Source organism: Ruditapes philippinarum, unplaced genomic scaffold, assembly GCF_026571515.1.
Source record: "Ruditapes philippinarum isolate M1 unplaced genomic scaffold, ASM2657151v2 ctg4790_1_1_1_1, whole genome shotgun sequence".
NCBI classification, from domain to species: Eukaryota; Metazoa; Mollusca; class Bivalvia; order Venerida; family Veneridae; genus Ruditapes; species Ruditapes philippinarum.
Window position 1 is genome coordinate 31,409 of NW_026858550.1, and position 21,123 is coordinate 52,531.

The 21,123-nt window shown below is 31.0% G+C and overlaps 1 protein-coding gene across 4 annotated transcripts in view; it reads right to left on the reverse strand.

The window, feature by feature from the left end:
• LOC132753568 (serine/threonine-protein kinase TBK1-like) overlaps positions 1–19,136 on the reverse strand; it is a 28,164-nt gene extending 9,028 nt beyond the window's left edge. Inside the window, exons 1-11 of one of the 4 annotated variants that reach the window (XM_060744052.1) lie at positions 19,089–19,136; positions 8,595–8,738; positions 7,802–7,942; positions 7,200–7,329; positions 6,232–6,322; positions 3,438–3,528; positions 2,676–2,833; positions 2,059–2,169; positions 1,541–1,720; positions 1,149–1,354; positions 688–838 (exon numbers count right to left, since the gene is read on the reverse strand). In XM_060744052.1, the coding sequence (XP_060600035.1) occupies positions 688–838; positions 1,149–1,354; positions 1,541–1,720; positions 2,059–2,169; positions 2,676–2,833; positions 3,438–3,528; positions 6,232–6,322; positions 7,200–7,329; positions 7,802–7,942; positions 8,595–8,738; positions 19,089–19,121 (1,436 nt within the window). In that variant the 5' untranslated portion in view covers positions 19,122–19,136. Of the gene's footprint in view, positions 1–687; positions 839–1,148; positions 1,355–1,540; positions 1,721–2,058; positions 2,170–2,675; positions 2,834–3,437; positions 3,529–6,231; positions 6,323–7,199; positions 7,330–7,801; positions 7,943–8,594; positions 8,761–9,995; positions 10,134–15,084; positions 15,102–19,088 lie in introns of those variants that run through there. The other 3 variants (XM_060744056.1, XM_060744055.1, XM_060744054.1) reach the window with 3 other exon arrangements.
• Positions 19,137–21,123: the final 1,987 nt, after the last annotated feature.

The window sequence follows — 21,123 nt, forward strand, 5'->3', positions numbered from 1 at the left end:
TTTTTATCTGTGTTGAAAAACACTTTATTTTTATCTGTGTTTATTTACTATGTAGAGTGGAAATAACAGCAGATGTGACAATAATACGTTACATATCTGCGTCGTTTAAATACCGGTAAAACCCGGATTCAGTGCATAGTTGTTGTTTGTTTATTTTAAAAATATAAAAACTCCCCAATGACCGAATTTAGTTGTTTATGAACATTTTATCATATCAAGTGCAATGACCCGTTTTAAGTACTTCTAAACATGAAAAACAATTTATTCATAAAATAAACAAATTGACATTGACCAGTCAATACAATGAATTGTCTCAATAGCAGGAAAACATACAACTTGAAAAAAATACCAAAGATAAAAAAATAAACTAAAGTAGATGATTTTTCATACGATAGTCTATGACGCAATCAAAACGATAGTATATGACGTAATAAAAACGATCCTCTCTTAAATATTTTTTGGACATAACCTAATTAGAAAATGTCCTTTATAATCTACAACTTTTGGTCCGGTGTCTTTAATGTATTCATTTAAACATCCATAATTTTCGTCCTATTAAAGTTCTACCCATACAATACAATGTACACATCAAAAACTGGCGTAAAAAGTGTATCTTTTTTTTCTTATATTTGTTATCATATTGTTCAAAAGTCTTCAGTTACGCATTTTCCCCGATTCATTACTTACCTAAGATATAGTTTTGACTCTAATAAGAAATTTTGTAAAGACTGAGATTCCTTGGTCTTCCATTCGATGAAATAAGCGATGGCTGCACATTTCTTAGCAACAGCAGAATCTGAGCTTAGCGACGAATTAACGGTGAAGGACGGAAATGGAGCTGAAAGAAAAAAAGTTAATGTTGACAAACGTTTCAAAGTATTATCAAGTGTTAACAACTTTAACAAGTAAACTCAAACAAATTTTTGTGGTTTTTTTTTAAAGATTGGGCAAACACCTTTATAAATCTTCCAGTGCTAATTGTGCTAGAATTTCTATATAAGATCGGACCACCTTTGGAAGCAGACGACAAATTAAATTGTGTAATTTGCAAGCTGACAGTACTTGTGACATATACAGTTTCAGTCGTTTTAAACATGTGCCCTAGAAATATGAAACCGATGTTTAGTATTACATTGTATTATACTTACGCAGGCTAGAAATAACAATCCTTGACCATTCATAGTTATCTCTTTCAAATAAGAACAATTGAGCATTTTGGACGGACTTTGGAAAAGTTTGGATTTGTTCATGACTTTCAACAATTTCTTTGAGCTCTGTGTGACCTAAAAGTAATAACTGGCGATCGGCTGGAATTTCTGTCAAAGAAGCGATCTTCTCTTGTATATGAGTATAACTGGAATAGGAAAGAAAGACATTCATTTAAAAACGTCATCAGTTGAGACTTTCTTCTTTAAAAGTGGCCCTACTAGTTATTTCAGAGTTGCAAAAGTATGTATGCATCTGGTTCAAATTAAGCAAAATGTGTATTGACAAGAGTAAATGACATAATTGACAAGAGTGAATGACATAAAACTATTACCAGTCTGTTTTATGGAGATACAGAATTGTCTGGGTGCCAGTCGGGGCACAAAACACTTTAAGCGTCTTCATCTGTATGACGTCATTAACTGCGATGAAATACTGATCAAACGTCATTGCACGAGCCGTATTTATTTCAAACAAGGCAGCTAAAATTGGCTCTATAAGTTTTCTTAATCCCCTAAAAAAGGCAAAAAACAAATATGAATGAGGCAATATGGTCACTTAAATAAAACGACATAAATTCATATATTAGAAATTGCTAAGACTGGGACAGGGTCGTAATTTAAACAAAACTTCACCCGCTTTAACGTTAAAAATTAGATGTTAATATAAATTAGCTTAAAGAATTACATAGATCTATTTGAATGATGTGCATTTAGAAATTTTTATAAGTTCTGTTATAAAAACTCTGGTTTTACTATAAATACTAACTTATGAATATGTGTTCATATTACAATAGTATAAGAAATATACAGTAAATGACAATAGAATAAGTAATATATCAGTATGCCTCACCTGGATATATAACAGTTGTCAGGTAAATGTTGAGACCTATCTATAGGTCCATCTTGATCTCTTTGTATACCGGACACATCACCTGAGCGTCTACCTGCCATGATCTGGAACCTACGAATTTCACATAAAATTCAAGAATTTATTATTAAGGCGTACACATTAAATGTATATTGCAATAAACAAAATTATAACTCCAGATCTGTGTCAAGGGATATTCAAGCGTTATTATAGCAATTAAAAACATGTTCTGTTTTGACAAAACAATACGTATATATATATATATATATATATATATATATAGTTATCAACCATTGTAAGAGGACATGAACAATTATATCTCGTTTCTTCTATTTTTTTTTTTTTTTTGCTATCATTAATTTTATATAATATTTTAAATCTAAAGGAATATGAAACTAAATATTTTATAAAAAGAAATTTCTTTCCTTTGCACTAAGAAGGCCTAAATGCGAATGTGTTGATGGGGGAGGGGGAATGGGTAATAATACTGTATAATTAAAAACTGAAAACAACAAAGCAATTCACTTGTTGTAAAAACTCCTTAAAGGCCTTTTTAAATATTTTATAAGTATCCTAATTAATGTAAAGTGACATCTTACATCATACGAGAGTCATTCCTGCCCCCAAACGCTTGAAATGGGAGTTTTCCGGTTGCTACGTGATATATCGTCACAGCCAGGCTCCAAAGGTCAACTGATGATGTAAAATGTTGTTGACCCGGTTGACGTAACACGGCCCTTTGAAACATGTCCGGGTGCTAAAGAGCAAATTATTTAAACACTAATCTAAAAACCAATGCACTTTGCACCTGACCAGCACGTGTAGACATACAAGGAAATTAATTGCTTATCACAAGTAAAGAAGTCATGAGACATTGTATCATTATTATCTAACCATGAATAATAAACCTTTCTTACAACCTTCATGATTTTCACTATCAAATGATAGTAGAAAATTTGTTGACCCATAGATGATTTACATTAGGGTTGTTAGAAATCGGGTAACATAAACCCCAGTCGTCCATTGTTTAAAAGTAATACACAATATATTGAAGGTGTCATAGGTGTGCAGTGTATATGCAAAATCATGGAATGGTCTACACTATAATGAGAATATATTTCCATTTAAGCATTTAATTTTTAAATATATATATTTTTGTCTGTGCGTGACGTTTCTGTAACAGTCTCACACTTTTTGCCACACTTTTGTCACACTTTTGTAACACTAGCTGTCACTGAAACGTGATTCTAGTCATAGGCCGACAGAAATGTTTCAAATCTTAAGTTATAACGCATGTATAATTTTAAATTTATCAATAATAAAATCATATATAAAGACAAATTATTAAAGTTAATATTTACTATATATTCTTCTGTTCCATAAATAGACATAAAGGTTTCATCTTCCCCCAACTCCTTTGCGGCTCCGAAATCAGTTAATATGTATACTGGACTGAAAACAATTATGAAAATATGGAAACTTATACTCTTAGCAAGTCAAGGTGATTTCTTTTCACCTCTTTGCATACTTTGCATAAGTACATGTATAGTACATGTACATGTATAGTATTGCAAAAAAATGTCTACAGTCCCGTTCACGCTAACTTGGTCCTGTACATGACATTGTGCTAACTTCGTTTAAATTTGTCCAGAGTTAGAAAAATAAGAACATAATTATAAAGGACTGAAAAATAAAACTTGTACAGATTGTTTTTCTGTCACGTTGCTGCTTAAAATCATACAATTAATAATAATAAAAAAGAAAATAGTTTTTTTTTAAATCTTAGGAAAGTTCAGGAAACCAGAAAAAAAAATTAATAATTAACTCGGAACTATTTTTAAACTGACATCATTATTTTGTAACAGACGAGATGGCGGACTTACCTTAACAAGTCGGTAAGAAATTGTTTTGAAATAGTTTGAAAATAAAAGTATATGCTGTTGTTGAAGTAATATAAATGTTCTGTTATTTGCTATATGTTTTGGTTATGATAATATTCGCAATATTCATGTTTAAAAAGTTTTTATTTGTAAAGAGAATAAACCTACTATGTAATATCAAACACCGAGTTAAAATATTTACTATGAGAAATAATACAGCAATTGCTTTCAGTCTAATGCATATTACATATTTGTATCATAAATTTATAATGACTCAAAACGGGGAATAAATATATATTTTTTAGTTTAATTAATACCTTAGCATGAGTGTAAAAGAAACCATATCTCTTACCAAGATCCAATAGTAACTAACATAAATATGAATATAATTGATAAATAGTAAAAGAGGTTAAATGGTGTTGTTATTTTTGTCTCTTCTTTTATGGGCTATAAGTAAAATATATCTACATTTTGTATTCTAATAACAATTGTTTCTCTGTCAACACCGTAACTAATTGGATTATACATAAATAACAAAGAAATGAGTCAGGAAATATTCCCAAAGATTTTAAATCTTATACCAAACAAAGGCAATAACAAAAGAGTACATTTACACTCGTATTAGATAATCTAACATTTTACAACAAATGTGCCAATATTTTTTGTTAAAATCAAAGAAAATTTACTTTTAGGATAAGTCATAAAAGATATGCTGCAATTAGTCCTTCCCATTTAAAGTTTATTTTATGTTTCTGTGTAGGCTGGCACAAATAATAAACACATATATTATAGATTAGGTTCAACTAGGTGCAAATATATGAGCTCATAATGCACTCAACCCCTGCAATAACAGAGGTGGACATGAAAACATTACCTAAATATATTGTTAAAAGTTTGAATGTTTTGGGGGATAACATTTTTACGTAGGAAGAAAGAACAAATATTTCTGTTCTCCACATCATTCCCAAATATTAATATTCTATAACATTCTATTACCCTTTCTTAAATTTGTTTTCCTGTTTTTTCATTAAATAAGTGTATCAGCAGAAAAACAGAAAAGCGATACAACGCCCATGACCCTGAAAACGCCTTAATCTACCTACGCTACGTTGTTTGGACGTTATGTCAAGTATGAATAATATAACCACGCCCCCTATGTGTCAGCTTAGAACTATTCATTCATGTAATACTTTACTATGTTGATATGTTATAACTATGTTGTCAATGAAAACAAAACAAATTTCAATTTATTTGTCTAAAAAAATCAGACTATACGAGTCATTACCATGATATCTATTTATATCTACATGTATATAGATTTAAGTCAGCATATGTCGTATTTAAATTTGTAAGAAGAGTTAATGTAAAAAATAAGTTTAGTTCTTTGCTTCGGTTATTTTGTTATTTTGTTTACTGAAGCTTAAAGTAAACATATTCAATATTTCCAAATATTACAAATCATATAATACTTAAAATTAATACTCGTCGTCAACAATGTACATTTGTACGTAGTGCGTCATGTAACTAGGCCAGGTCATAAAGTAGAACACGTGCTACATGATCAGTAGGAAAACAAAAACAGGGCATGTGGGAGTGGAGATGACCCCATTTAATATTTCAAAATGGTAAAGGGTTATAAGATCGTATAAAGGGACTCTTAGGTAAGGAATCCCAATCATTTTTATTTGTGTCATATCTTTTAAAGTAATTTGAATCATATATATCAATTTTTATAATGAAAATATATTTCCCTGCCTACATTTAAACAACATATAGTACTTTTCCATGACATAACCAAGTTCTAAATAATCATACAGTTCTAGATTTCTAAATAATCCAAAAGAAACATGTTGAAATACTGTAAAATGTTGGAAAATACTGTACATTGTAATAATTTTCCAGTGTGTCAGAACTGTACTGCTTAACTTGTTTTATTAGAAATTACTTCTTGAGTACAACTACATGAACCATTTTGAATTGTATGCATGCTTTATAATGATTTCAACAAATAATAAGTACACTCAACAATTTTGTAAATCTAACACTGGCTATGCTAAATATCTCTATGGGCTGTGTTAATTTTTTTAACCTGGACATAATCATCATTTTTAGAGAAATGTTCAAAATATTATTGGCAGCATCATATATCTGACTAATTTTGGTGTGTTTTGGTCACATTGGTAGAAGCTTTAAATATGAAATATAGATGTTATTCATAAAATGCATTATGATTGACAGACACCTGTATTGTCTGTCTGTTAAATACATGACTCACCTCCCATCTTCATCAACTTTTTTCATTATATTTCCAGGCTTAATATCTCTGTGAATTATCCCTTTTTGATTCAGGTATTTCAGACCACTTGCTGGAATGATATAAAATAAACAAGCATTACAGTATTTCCTATTCAACTTAGAAAATCACACTCAGCGACCTTTTTTAAAACTTTTTTATAATGAAACCAAACCTTAATATATCTATTGTCTTACCAAAAGTAATGAGTCAATACTGAAGAATTTTCTTTTTTTTCATTATGACATTTATGTATTAAAGGAACTCCACTGAGGTTCAAAAGTCTAAAAACATAAAATTTGATTTTCTTACATAGACAAGTTGGGATACTTAACAAAGAATGATATACAAAACAAAATTAAGAAATATATTCAGTAATGAATTGAAAATCATATTTATGTACTATTCTTAGCCCAGTTTGGGTGAAAAGCGTTGCAAGGCTTTCCAATTTAAGGTCATATTTCACATCTAGAATAATTGCTTTATGATAACGGAGTGAGCAAATGATCTGAAAATTTGCACACAAGCTATTGGTCTAGACCTACATCAAATGGAATGTTATCTTGAAGAAATATTTTCAGTCTGGTTTTGTCAAAAAACCTCAATTGAGTCCCTTTAAGTATTAAAATAACTAAAGAGTATTGTATATTTGATTCAGTTTGAACTCTTGAATATGCAACAAAAATCACCATTGTAGACTTAGCTAAAGGCTCATTTCAGACTTTGAGAAAAGCCCAATACATTCTGCCTTGGTGATATAAAAGATGGTCTGTTAACTATCAATTTAAAGGGTCACTGTTGTTGACTTGTAGGTAAGTGTAACATTATAAATAAAAGATGCAAAGTTCAGTAATATGTGCCAGTTAACACTAGATGCAAAGACCATTCAACCCAATGGCCAAATTAGTACTACTATTTATCACATGTACAAAGCTTGCATTATTACTTACTTATATCTTTCAGAAATGTTAGAAATTCTTTTTCCTGGAAACCAAATCCGTTCTGAGGTTGTTCTAAAAGGTTATATACACTCCCACACTGACAGTATGGCATAACAATAACATACTGACCCGATCCAATCTGAAAATAATAGTACAAAATTAAAATTACATCATTACTTTAAGTTCATTATTAGGTTCTTAGCTAGACACAAAATTTCACATCCTTCAAATCTATTCAGAATGGGTTTAAAAAGAGTCTGCAGTAAAAATTTGTCATCAAGAACTTATATAACATGTAATTTAAAGTCATGCTTTTTGAAATATGTTCGCCTTTAGCTGAATTAATATCAATTAATGTATAAAATAAATTTTGTATAATTGTGCCATAATAAAATGCTAATTACAAATCAATTAAACTGATATTGTCTTACCACTCTTTAAACAATTTGGTTGTTAATTGACTTCAATAAAGTACAAAAACCTGGGTTACTGCTTCTTTAGTTTACTTTGATACAGAAACCATTTTCAGTACCATTGAATATTTTCATATTTGAAGCAAAGCATCTCCATACAGAAATTAAACAATTCAACTGATCAAAGAAATATCTTACTTCACTCTCACATGCAAAGAGTTGCATGACATTCTTATGGTCAACCGATTTCAGGAGTTCGGTCTCTCGAAGTCTCGCCTGCGTAATTTGACGAGAGTCAACATTTGAAAATACTTTAATAGCAACTTGTTGGCCATTTTTCTGCAATCAGAAATTATAGATAAACTTTTAACATATATTAGTTAAAGTCTACAATACAAGTAGATTTTCAATCAAAGTCAAATCAGTTAACTAAAAGACCTGAACAAAAGACAACATGTGGACAACATGTTGTTCCATGCTATTGTTTTTTTATTTCTTCATCTTAACAGCTAAGTGTATAACCATAAAATTACCTTTGACAATGATAAAGTAAAACAGAATCATTTATACCATTGCCTAAGTTTGATCACAGGACTGAATAATATTTGTGACAATAGGATATAATATTAAATATTATTACCCTTCACTATATTTGTAATGTTAATTTCTGATATTGGCCAATGTCAGTTATTCATACTCTGAATTCAAGTGTACCATGTGACTTAAAATTTTGTACTGTTAACTTACATAGGTAACAGTACTTTTTCACAGTAAAAATCTGAAAAATAAAACCTATAGAAACAGTATCCTAAGGAAGTATGAATTTTGTTTAGAATAATAAATAAATAACACATAGGCTTGGGAGTAATAGCAAAAATAACATCCTTTTGTAAAAATACTGTAACCCTGGGCTGATGCATGGGGTAACAGTATTTTCCTTAGCATGATATTTAAATCTTTGTGTTAGTTATACAATACTGATATCACTTACGCGTTCTCTCCCGAGATAAACTGATGCAGTTGCCCCTTTACCAAGTAAATCAGCAATATTATATACGTAGTTGTGAGTGTAGCGTAAAGGACCAGCCTTGTCGGCACCGGAACCCCCAGCTGGACCTGGACTATTATATGGCATCTACAAAATAAAACAGTCACCACTGAAATAAGAAAATTTCACATGGTATAAAAATAAATCTATTTAAAAGTATAAATTATTTTAATATATCTAGCTCTGTTTAAATATAAAAGTTTACACAATTGATATTTAATAGAGGATACTAAATGACTGTAGATGTGATAATAAATTAAATTTATTGAATGGGTGGAATAAAATCATATTATGCCAGCCTCTGAATTTCAATATTGTGGGAAAGGATGTCATGATTCAGAACTGTTCACTATTTAGGGGAGATACAGAGATAGTGTGTAAGCTGCCTGATAGCTCAGTCATTAAAGCTTTGGTACAATATTCCAAGCATTCCAGGTTCAAGTCCAGATCAGGCAGCACATTTTTCTCACCCTGTGACAAACACATTAAAGAAAGAGTATTGCAGTAAAGAATACTCCTAGAAAACATAAAGGTCTTGAACAAAATATAATTCAAATTTCTTATTTGACCATTAATGTCAAGTTCATTTAAAAGTCAAGATCACATTTGAATTAATCATTCCTAATTTAAGTGTCCTTTTGTCCAAGAATGAACCAATTAAATCTATAAAGTAAATAACAAAGTTTAATAATGACAACTTATCAAGTTAATTCTATAAAAAGTATTTTTAATTAGACAATTATTGGACAGTTTTTGAAAATAAATTAAATGGATACATTGTTTATCAGTTTATATATGTACTAAATGTTCAAATCAATATTAAAACAACATTTACTGCACACACACAAAAATATACAGTAAATAAATAAAAACAGCCAAAAGGACCTAAAAATTTTATACATATAATTCATATTTTTCATTTAAATTTATTCATTTACCTTTTCAGTTAAATAAACTTTGAAAATAAAGTAAATTGAAGAATACATTACATTCTATTAATAAATTATTTTTCCAGAATATTCCATGATAATATAGATCTGGGACAGAAGATATACTATATACTGTACACTTTATCTTCTATCTAGGACAAAAATCAGCAGTGAGATAAAGCAGGTACACATATGCAATAGAAATATGTCTGATTCACATTTTAAAAAAGTGCCGAACAGACCTGGGTCGAACAGACATGGGTTTTGAGGCCGAAAATGTCTACCAGTAGACACGTGTTAAATTTTTACTTTCGTTTCTGACATAAATAATTAAAACCTTTATTTTATATCATCGAGTACATCTATATAAACAAACAAAATCGTTTAATCAAGACAAATGTAGAAAAATCCAAACCTAATTCAAAAAAGTATCCGTAATGTTGTAGTTTTGCTCTACCATGTGTGTTACACAATAATGGTGTTATAAACACAAATCCTATTTATAAATAGCCACCAATCGCTCCAATAGAAACCCTCGCCACTTTCCGTCAAACTACGGAACTGGTCTACTCGGCCCTTTCCGTCAGTCTTCGGATAAGGAAGGTTATTATAGATAATGCAGAAAGTTGTGTTTTTTAACGCCTTGATTCTAAAACCGCCATTTTCCAAAAAGTTTTTTAGTAACATCGGAAAATAGAAGGTTTTAGAATCGAAACATCAAGTTAACTAAAAAAATCGCTACATTCAATCATATTTGACTTCTACAAACCTAGCTCTCAAAAGGGTTTTTATCCCCAAACCAAGTGCCTCTGGTTAGACCCTCACGCCAACTGTCAATCAGAAACTTTTAAGACTTTAAGGTGATTTTTTGGACCCAGTTGTACAGCAGTCCCAGTTGGATTTAATACTTTTTTTTCAGAGACCCCCACCTCGAACTCTATAAAGTCTCTCCTTCCGAATCACAGCTTTAATTAAAGCCGTGGTCCGAACGGATACTAAACGGGAGAGTAACTGACTAACTAGTTAATTAAGAAGTTAACTAGTTACGTAACTAGTTAACCTCTTAACATTAAGCTGGTAAAATGATAAAAGGATGGTAGTTGTAGGTACTAACATGCATTTATTTCCTGTTGTGATCTTTTATTTATTGAAGAAAAAAATTAGTTACGTAACTAGTTAACCACATAACTAACTAGTTAATTAAGATGGTAACTAGTTACGTAACTAGTTAACCTCCTCTAAATTAACTAGATAGTTATATGGTTATATGGTGGCAGAAATATGCCACCATACCAAAAAGCATTATTAATTTTTTAACATGAAATGTAAATACAGGGAGGTAATTCAAAATTTACTTTCTATAAAGTCTATGTCAATTTTTTTCAATAAGAAATGAATGCATATATTTTAATGATTACTTATAATTCGACTAAACATTTGTAGTACATATTTAACATATTCTTTGATGTTTGGAAATTGTTTTAGAAGATTTATTATATACATAATATTTTATATAAAATTTCACTTTAGTATTGTTACATCCTTAATTACAACATACAGCATCTTAAAGATCTCAATATTAATAATCAGACAGCGACTTTATAAGAATTTAGTTGACCTTGACTGTTGGGTTCCACGCCTCTTGCAAAGTCAACAATGCCATGAAAACTGCGGATGGCCTTACTCTAGTACATTAGTAATTGTTCATACAAAATATTCCATAGTTATCACTGCTACTGCAGTTAATGGTCCGGCCAGAAATATTGGTCTCCTATCATTTGAAAGAAACGGTAAAATTTTTGACAATATTATAGAGACTTTTGTTTTGGTTTTAAGACACACCGCCACAATTAATGTCATATGGCGCCGAACAGGAAAATGTGTTACCAGTTTACAGCAACACCAGGGGTCCAAACCACCATACCTGCTGGAGCTAAGAGAAGCATAGACTCCAGTAATTCGGACCCATTTAGTCGCCTCCTACGATCACGCAGGAATAAACGATGACTATATTTCTTAAGCCTCGGCCCTTAAAGGCAACCCCTTAGCCGCAAGAGGATAATTATAGAGACTTGATAGATAGCCTTAAAAATTGCATGGACTTACATCGAACCTCAGCTATTTATTTTAGAGACTTGACAGAGAGGCAATGCTTGATGTAAGTCCATGTATTTTTTCTTCATAATATACGGTGTCTGAATATGTCCGACGAGCAGAGATGAATGTCCTCTAACCACCTCGAATACTGCACCGAGATAGGGAGAGAGAGAACACAAGACCTAGTATCTCAGTTTAATTTATCGCATGTTCCAAACTCCAGAGAAACTATTTTATTATTGCAATTCTTTCTCTTTTTCAACGATAATCAGTTGTATTTTTTTTATGTATTTATCAAACAAACTTTGAATAATAAAATGGTAATAATTCCGAAAAATCTGATGTTGTTATGCATACAATATACAATTGCATATGATTTTTTATCAGTATTACAAGCTGTACCTTTGTGACTAACAAAGGGCAACAACTGCAAATTATCTATCTCCAACTGGAGTTACAAGTTGCACCTCTTGTGTATTGCACATCTCAATGCCCCCATTCACATGCGAAGTGTCAAGCTAATACTTCTTGACTTCTTGCCGACGCTTCTTTTACTCATGCAGTGTTTTCAGATATGCTCGGACAAAATTCAAATATGAACTAGAAGGCCGCGAGTCGGGTGTGCTGTCACTTATGCATTTTCTTCTTAAATATAGGTTATTTATAAACATTACTCTTACAATGTACATGTACCTTTACCTTAGGTTGAATTTGAACTGCCTGCAACAATGTTACATCAGGATTAACAAAACTGATATATTATTAAAAAAATGGAAAAGTTTTACACAGACAGATCAAATGGAGGACTCTGTGATGGATTCTTAAGCACTGCACTTCAGGTCGATGAAAAAAGCTTACATACCAATTTTGGAGTCAATCAAATTTAAAGTGACCAAGTTATGCTCTGGACAAGCCTATTAAGTAAGAAAAGTAACAAAGGGCAATAACTCAAAATCATGAGGCGCAGAGTACAAATTCTTGTTCACTGCACTTCATCTCAATGAGATCTATCATCCTATGAAGTTTCAAGTCCATAGCTTATAGTTTAGGAAAAATGGCTCGGACAAAAATAAAGTATGAAAATTAACAAAGGACAATAACTCAAAAATCATGCAGTACAGAGTACCGATTTTTGAACAGTTCTTATGCACTGCACTTCATCTCAATAAGATATATCATCCTATGAAGTTTCAAGTCCATAGCTTTTATAGTTTAGAAGAAATGGCCCGGACAAAAATAAAGTATGAAAATTAACAAAGGGCAATAACTAAAAAAAAAGAGAAGTGCAGGGTACCGGTTCTTGTGCACTGCACGTCTTCTTAATCAGATATATCATCATATGAAGTTTCAAGTCCATAGCTTTTATAGTTTTTTGAGAAATGGCCCGGACAAAAATAAAGTATGAGAATTAACAAAGGGCAATAACTCAAACATTAAGAAGTGCAGAGTAACGATTCTTGTGCACTGCACTTCAAAAAGTAACCCCTATATGTCGCCTTTTTCAAGGCGACACAAAAATCATCATCAAAGCGCAATCACTAAAAAACTGGAGAGATACGGCTTTTGTGCACTGCACTTCCAACCGGTACTTTAATACCTGATCCCCCTTATACTTTATTTTTTCATTTACGTTTCTGTGAAAACTTTTTTTAAACGAGGGTACATAACATTTTAAAAAAATTCAACAAACATTTACATATCATTCAAAGTAAAAAAAGTTTGAAGCTGATCCCTCTTATATTTGCTTTTTCATTTACGCTTTTGTCAAAATGAAATACAACAGACCAATCGACAAACCGCCCCATTGATAACATGGTCACTCCCCTAACTTTTTTATTGAGGGTACATTTTGTAAACATTTGACAAACTCGTACATATCATTTTAGAAGAAAATATATATTATAAAAAAATATTTCAAACCTGAGTAGACATCGTATATGCTATGAGTGGTCAATAAACAATGGGCAAAAAAAAATCTTTATATACCCTTTTAAGACTTTAACTTCTGCAAGTGAAAGGTGGTTTGCCATGAGTTTAAAGGATTAACATACTAATGGATTGACCGTGGGAATATGACGATGAAGGAAATGGGGATTTGGTTTTCTGTGAGATTAAAACAAAATTCTAATTGGTTGACGTACTGTTATCAATTTCATAATATACGAGGGTTTTTCATATCATATCGTTCGTTTGATAATAATGTACACATGTATATACATGTATACATCGTTTATATACAATTATACATGTCTAAACTAGATATTTTATTGTATATATTCTGGCGGGAAAACCAATGGGAATAATTTTGTAAATGGCCAGAGTGTAATCATGTGTTAAGGTCTCAAATGGAGAGAAATACGAAACAAAAGGAATATATCTACATTCGATATTAGCGCAATGTGTTCCATATCCCCCCGAACGAATGACATTTCCGGAATATGTTGTTGGGTTTTTATTATCATTATTTTTATTTTATTTTTATTTATTCTATATTGAACGTTTGGGTACATGTGCATTAAACGACCGACAATGTGCATATATATTTTGACGTGACGTTATTTGCATTATATAAACATAGCGTTAAGACGCTTTATCACACACCCGTGCCGATTTTGCGACTCCGTAAATATGGTATTGCACGGCCGTGCATATATTTTGACATGACGTCATTAGCGTTATGCAAACATAGTGTAAAGACGCGCTAAATGTTAACGTTATACTATAGGCGCGTCAATGAAAAATGACTCTTATTTCACTTAAAACGATCTTTATTTTGGGTATGTGATAAATAGAATATTAAATTCGTGTAAGTTCAATAATGAATTTATTGCACTCACCAGAGGCTCGCATAATATAATTTTATTCAACTCGTGCAATAAATTCAGTATTGAACTTACACTCATTCAATATCCTTTATATATTATTGTCAATGTGATAATTGAGATAAGAGGTGTCAATGTGATATTTTTTGGATTTATTGTTACATAATTATATTGTTCATTAAACAGATATTAATGATAAATGTAAATTTTCTAGAACTTACAGTAAATGATAAATCTATAAATACTGTAACGTCTTAAAAGACTAGTGTTCATTGTATCATTCAAATCCTTGAACTGATGTATGTATGTACAACAAAACAATTCATGAATTAATACCTTTTCTTCTAAAAAAATAGATAGGCGAGTTAAATATGACTTTTCAAACTGTGTACTCGTCCAAATATATTCCGTATTGTACAGTAAAATGTATAATAACCTATAAGTATTACCAAATATAAACGAACACATCCACAATCGATCATATACGAAATAAGATGTTTCAAACATGCAAAATTTTCTTTTGACTGGGAAATTAATTTTTAAAGTTTTTTTCTCTTTCTTATGAGGACAGAAATATAAATTTACCTCAATGTGCTAGAATAAGTCCTGTCCATTTTAAACAATAATTTTGCGTCTACAGCATTGTTTCTTCTTTGGTAAAAAGGTAGGCATTCATTTTTTTTAAATCCTTATAATATATTCTTTTTTTTTGTATTTTAATCAATTTATAAATTATATCATATATCCAGCCGTTTATACTTTCTGTGATATATTGTGAAGTCACACCCATGCACAACGCGCCGTTCTTGACCAATTTAACCCCTGCTGATATAAAAATAGGGACAACAATCTAGAAAAATATGTTAATGACATCAGGTCTGCCAAGGTTCTGCGAAAAGCAAATCCTTTTTTCCGTGAATAAGAACGGAACTAAAACGTAAACATCCTGTTTCGAAACGGAAGGTGGTCACCTATTGTTTTTTCTACACTTTACATTATTAATGATTTACTATTATTAATGGAATGGACATTGGTATTTTATAGAAATGCAGTAACAAATACCATTTAAAATTTTACAGGTTTGAAACTTTCAGAAAGTTGGCATAGGAATGTAATTATTTATATTTGAAATCAAATCAAGCAATGGGCAGCTCTATACAGTACATGAGTCTCGTGCTTTAATTATGTGTGTGCAGTAAGTAATCATATTTTAGAACAGACCTATTTAAGAAAGCATTTTAATTTGAAAATAATATCAACTATGTCCCATATACTAAAAATGTCTAATTTAATCTTACTGACCAAAGAATGGTCCATTTATCTATTCTGATACTAAAGAAAAAAACAAATATGTTGTACATAAGCATGTACATAACTCTTAATTGTACATTATGTGTTAAGACAGTACTGTGAAATTCTAAAAAGAATAAGTGTTTGAAATATTTTTTAGATTATCTTTTTTTAATGATTTGATGTTTTTAACATGTACATATGTAACCAAACTATGAGAATTTGTTTCGTTTTGAAGTTTTGTTGCATGAAATTGTTTTGCAGTATAGAACGGCTTTACACTACTCAGTATATATAATTTAATCATAATGGTTTACAGAATAGAATGATAATAAAATAGTTTTACAATAAATAGGCTATGGTTTAAATTTGCTGACTACTGATTTTTATTTGTTTAGGTCGTCAGACCAAACAAATAATGGTAGCGAAATTTCAGACTCAATGCTGTTAATTGCAAGTGCCGAAAGTAGTCCGCTTTTTTGAAGCGGTTACTTCCCTTTATATGTAACACCTAGGCCGTAAAATTTAGGGGAGATCACTGCGTAAATATGGTCACATGACAGGCGGATTAATTTTCAAGCAAAATAATTCCCGAATGGTCGAAGATTTCTAATATTGTTTTATTCTATATAAATATACATGCTTATAGTAAGCGCCATGACTATTTACACAAGTGTTAAACAACAGTTAGCAACGGCAACTCTTTTTTTCAAATTGTTTAAGTCAAATCGAATATCAGTGTTGCAATTAGTCTTATATAGTCAATCTACTACAATTAAAACGCTGGAAAGCATTGGTGGCACTATACAAAAACAAATTGTTTTATAATCTCACAACCTTCACCTGTCTGACATTCTGAGACTCAAACAAATTCAGCGCCTTCTGTGCTTTGATTTATCAGTGTGTTAGGATTGGGATTTTACACAACGTGAACTACGTGTATAATTGTATCTATCTTAATTATTTCATTAAGGGTATAAGACACATAATTATAAAGTTGTAAGTTTACACGTATTGTATGAATTAAAACAGTTGATACACATAATTCGAGCATACCTTTATATTTGCGTTTTTGTCCATTCACAATTTAAAATATATGTATATATTTCACCGGAAGTTATGCAATACCATGCTGTCATTTAAAGTGCTAACATAATATCTATAAACAACTGAATTAATCGCATTTTTTCGGCGATAAGGATCTCCAACACTAATCGAAGACTTTAGATGTAAACACGTGTATTTTTTAATAATGTATAAGGAATGTATAAATTATATTTGACATTCAAAGGAAAATATGTATATTTTTTTGGTAAAATTGTGATTGTGATTGTCTGGCAATAATAATCAATTTAAAAGATAAACTTAAAGGCACATTAGGTCTCAGAAACAAATACATTTGAGCCGCGCCATGACAAAACCAACATAATGGGTTTGCGACCAGCATGGTTCCAGACCAGCCTGCGCATCCACGCAGTCTGATCAGGATCCATGCTGTTCGCTATCAGTTTCTCTACTTGTTATAGGGTTTGTAAGCGAACACATGGATCCTGATCAGACTGCGCGGATGCGCAGGCTGGTCTGGATCCATGCTGGTCGCAAACCCATTATGTTGGTTTTGTCATGGTGCGGCTCATTTTTCCTTTACATGACTTTAATAATGTCAGAAGCAAACGTCCAATGGAAACAAGAACAAGAGAACAAAAATAATAAGCTTTGAGAAATAAAAATAAAAGCATTTTCGGGACATTACGTTTTTTTTATGTCAACAGGCATTATGTTCCTTCAGTTTCTACAACCATATAATAATGGCTATATAAATAATGTACTCTTAACTTTTATATCTATAAATTTACTTAATTTTGGTGGATTTCTGCTCGATATATTGGATTAAACTTAGTCAAAAACTTTCAGCTTGTGTATTGGCATAAGCTGGTCCGAAAAACCGTATCCGAAGACTGACCCAAAAAGGCCCAAAAAGTTGCGATTGGTATTTATTTCGTAACTTCCGGTAAAATTTTAATTTATATAAAACATACAATATAAAAGGGTTGTTCGAATACTGCGTATCCACGGTTTCAACTTTTTGTATTTTCTGATCGTAAGATCGTTAAATACATAGCTAACATCCACGGTCTAACACAAAATTTCCTAACAGTCCTAACAACGCAAAGTAGTTCTCACTCAAAACTGCTTAAAAACCAGCAATTTAAAAGAAAGAATAATTTTAAATGTAGGCATTTAACGAATTACAGTGCATTAAAAGTTTAGATTAGTCAATAGAAATATGAGGTTACAATCACAAATTTCGCGGATGAATATCTTTTTTACCCAATGAAAAATGTTCGGCTATTTCCGTCAAGCTTCGGATTATCATGAATATCATTTTAATCAATGAAAATGCTATTTTTAGCTATGCCGATTACCGAATACTCCAGAGCGTAGTACACAAATAAATCTGACTGTCGAGTAGTTGAATATATACACGATAAATTATTTTCATCAGTGTTAAACAACACGTTTATCGTGAACAAAATACCTCGAAATTAATAAGGATTACAAACACGAAATGGAAATTCTCAATTTAGAATTACATAATGTATTCGTTTTTATTCAAGGTTCATATGTATAACTTCGCCTTGGTGCAGAGGTAAGCGGTCTCGTTGAGGGTGTGAGAAGCCTATGGTTCAAATCCTAGTCGAGGCAATTCTATTTTTTTTTCATGCAAAATTCCATATGTAAATCTCAAACTGTTATAGAAGAAAATCAAAACGCTGTCGCTGCGTAAGATGAATTATAGTATATAAAAATAAACTTATACAGGAAAGTACATACAGATAGTCAGTATGATTTAGATTGCAAAGATCAGAAAATACCATAGAGCTGCAGCCCTTCGATTTATTCCTTTGGTTGTCCAATATATATTTTTGTTATACAGCACACAAAAATTACATTACTATCTTCAGTTCTAAAACCATTATTTAAATCTTATAAAACTCGTGTTTTCTCTATCCAGAGGCATAATGTGACGTTAGATTTTCAACTTCAATACTCCAAAAATGACAGTAGCCGGGCAAGTTATTAATGAAATTCGGCATGTTAAGGGTTAAAAACTGATACTGAAATCATTAAAACATCCTGAAAAAAAATTGAATTCCGAAAAAATAAGATATACATATATTGGTTAAAGTGCAATGTATCTTGTAAACGAGGTACATACATGATAGGCAAAATGGAATTTTAATTTTTAATAAACAATTTAATCAGTTCAAAATTAGTCCGTTTGCAAGTACAAGTACCTTTTTAGCATACAAACTTGCTGGTTCCGTCATATCCCTTTCACTGTCAAATAATAATATCAATCAGGTTTGTTTTATTCAATTTCCGAATTAAGTCACATAAGACTTATTCACTTTAAAGAATTCAAAATAGATATAAAAACTCTTTTATCATAATATTTCCAAGACAGGAAGGCAAAAGTAGATCAAAATATGCCTATTTCATTGCATTAGCTAAAAGATCAAACTAATCATTATGAATACTGTTTTTTGCTGGGATTTTTCTTTCATGAAGCAAAAGTAGAATATCCGTGGATAATTTTCTTTCCAGTTTTCTGAAAAGATGCTTACTAAAACGAAACTGCTTTTTATATTCATAAAAATCAAATTTCAAGGAAGCTACCTCTAACTCTGCAGTGCAAGTGATTAATCGGACCACCTTGACAATTATTATTAACCATAGATTGCCTTTGCCACCAGGACACAGCCATAGTCTGCTCATCCGTCATACTTTTGGTAGCTCAGTATTTGTATTATTAAGTGTTCCTTTAGCTTTGAATGGAATGTTCCCAATTTTACAAGCACACAAAATCAGCACGAAGAGCAGGACAAAGGCTTATTCGATGCAATGCTTGATATATAATGTTTATTTTAAGGTTATTGTAAAAGTTTTATTAATAGTATTTCGGGACCATTCTGAAGTCTCGCGTCATTGAACGAGGTAGCACTAACACTAAGGTTAAATGAATTCTTGACTAAGATTAAACTCGAATCAACGTTCAATGTTGACAGGCTGATGCCACAGCCATAAGGCAACCCACTTTACTTATAACAATGTTGCTAGGGTGTCCAATTGTTATTGATGGTTATTTATCATATTGAGACCATTGTCATCGTTGTCGTCAATCTAGTTATTGCCATCACGGCTATTATTTATCATGTACCAGCTTTTTTCAAAAATAGGTTAACAAATAATCACGCGAAGGTCAATTTAATTTCAATGTTTTCCAAAAATAAGCGGTAAATATTATGCATCATAGCGGATTATCACGAGACACAAAACGCTGATGATTGTATAACCTTTGTCTATTGTTGTTGTTGTTGTTTGTGTCAGTAGTCATCTATGACAATGGTGCTATCACTGCTATGACACCATGTTTTCTTATTTCAAAAAAAAGTTATCTGAAGATCATCCATAGCCTAATTAGATAATGTATAGAAATAAAACAACGAAAATGAAAACGAAAGAAATAGGATAAGAATATTCCTAGTATCAAACACTCAGACCTAAATCAATAATAACCGACATATCCTTGAAACAAAATTCAGAACAAGAAAAAGCATTTTACCCATTTTTTGTAAAGAAAGAAACATCTTTAAAAATAAACAAAAAATAATAACTTCCATTTTAACGACAACAATACCAACAACATAATTATGTTAAAAATATTTTATGTTTATTACCTGTTGTTTTTATAGCTACATTGACCTCTCGGCCGAAACTAGGTTTATAATACTGAACAATTTCGTAAGTCTTTTGTTTATTCTGGATCTTGTATTTGGAATGGCCTTCCTGATTATATTAAGTCTGCTACATCTGTTGACAATTTTAAAACCTTATACTTGAGGTATTATCACAAATCCATGTATGCAAATTGATAATCTCCTGTATGTTTTTACATTTATGTATTTTAATAGTTTGAATATGTTAAATTTATATTGTTTCTTGTTGAGGACCTCATGGAAGATTGATATGTTTGTTCAAATGAGTTCTCTCGTTAAATAAAGTCTTTATTATTATTATTATCATTATTATTATTAATAATAATAATACAGTGTATATAATAAATACATGTTGAATACAGTCTATATTATAAATGCATGTAGAGATTCCAAAGTTGGTACTGCAAGATATTGTTTTATGTATTTACATTTTTAAAATGATAACTTCTGTATTGTGTTCCGTTCTTCGTTCGTTATTCATTCTAATCATTCATTTATTCGTAATTCTTTCGTTATTCATTCATTCGATAGAAGGGTAGATAAGAAACTCATG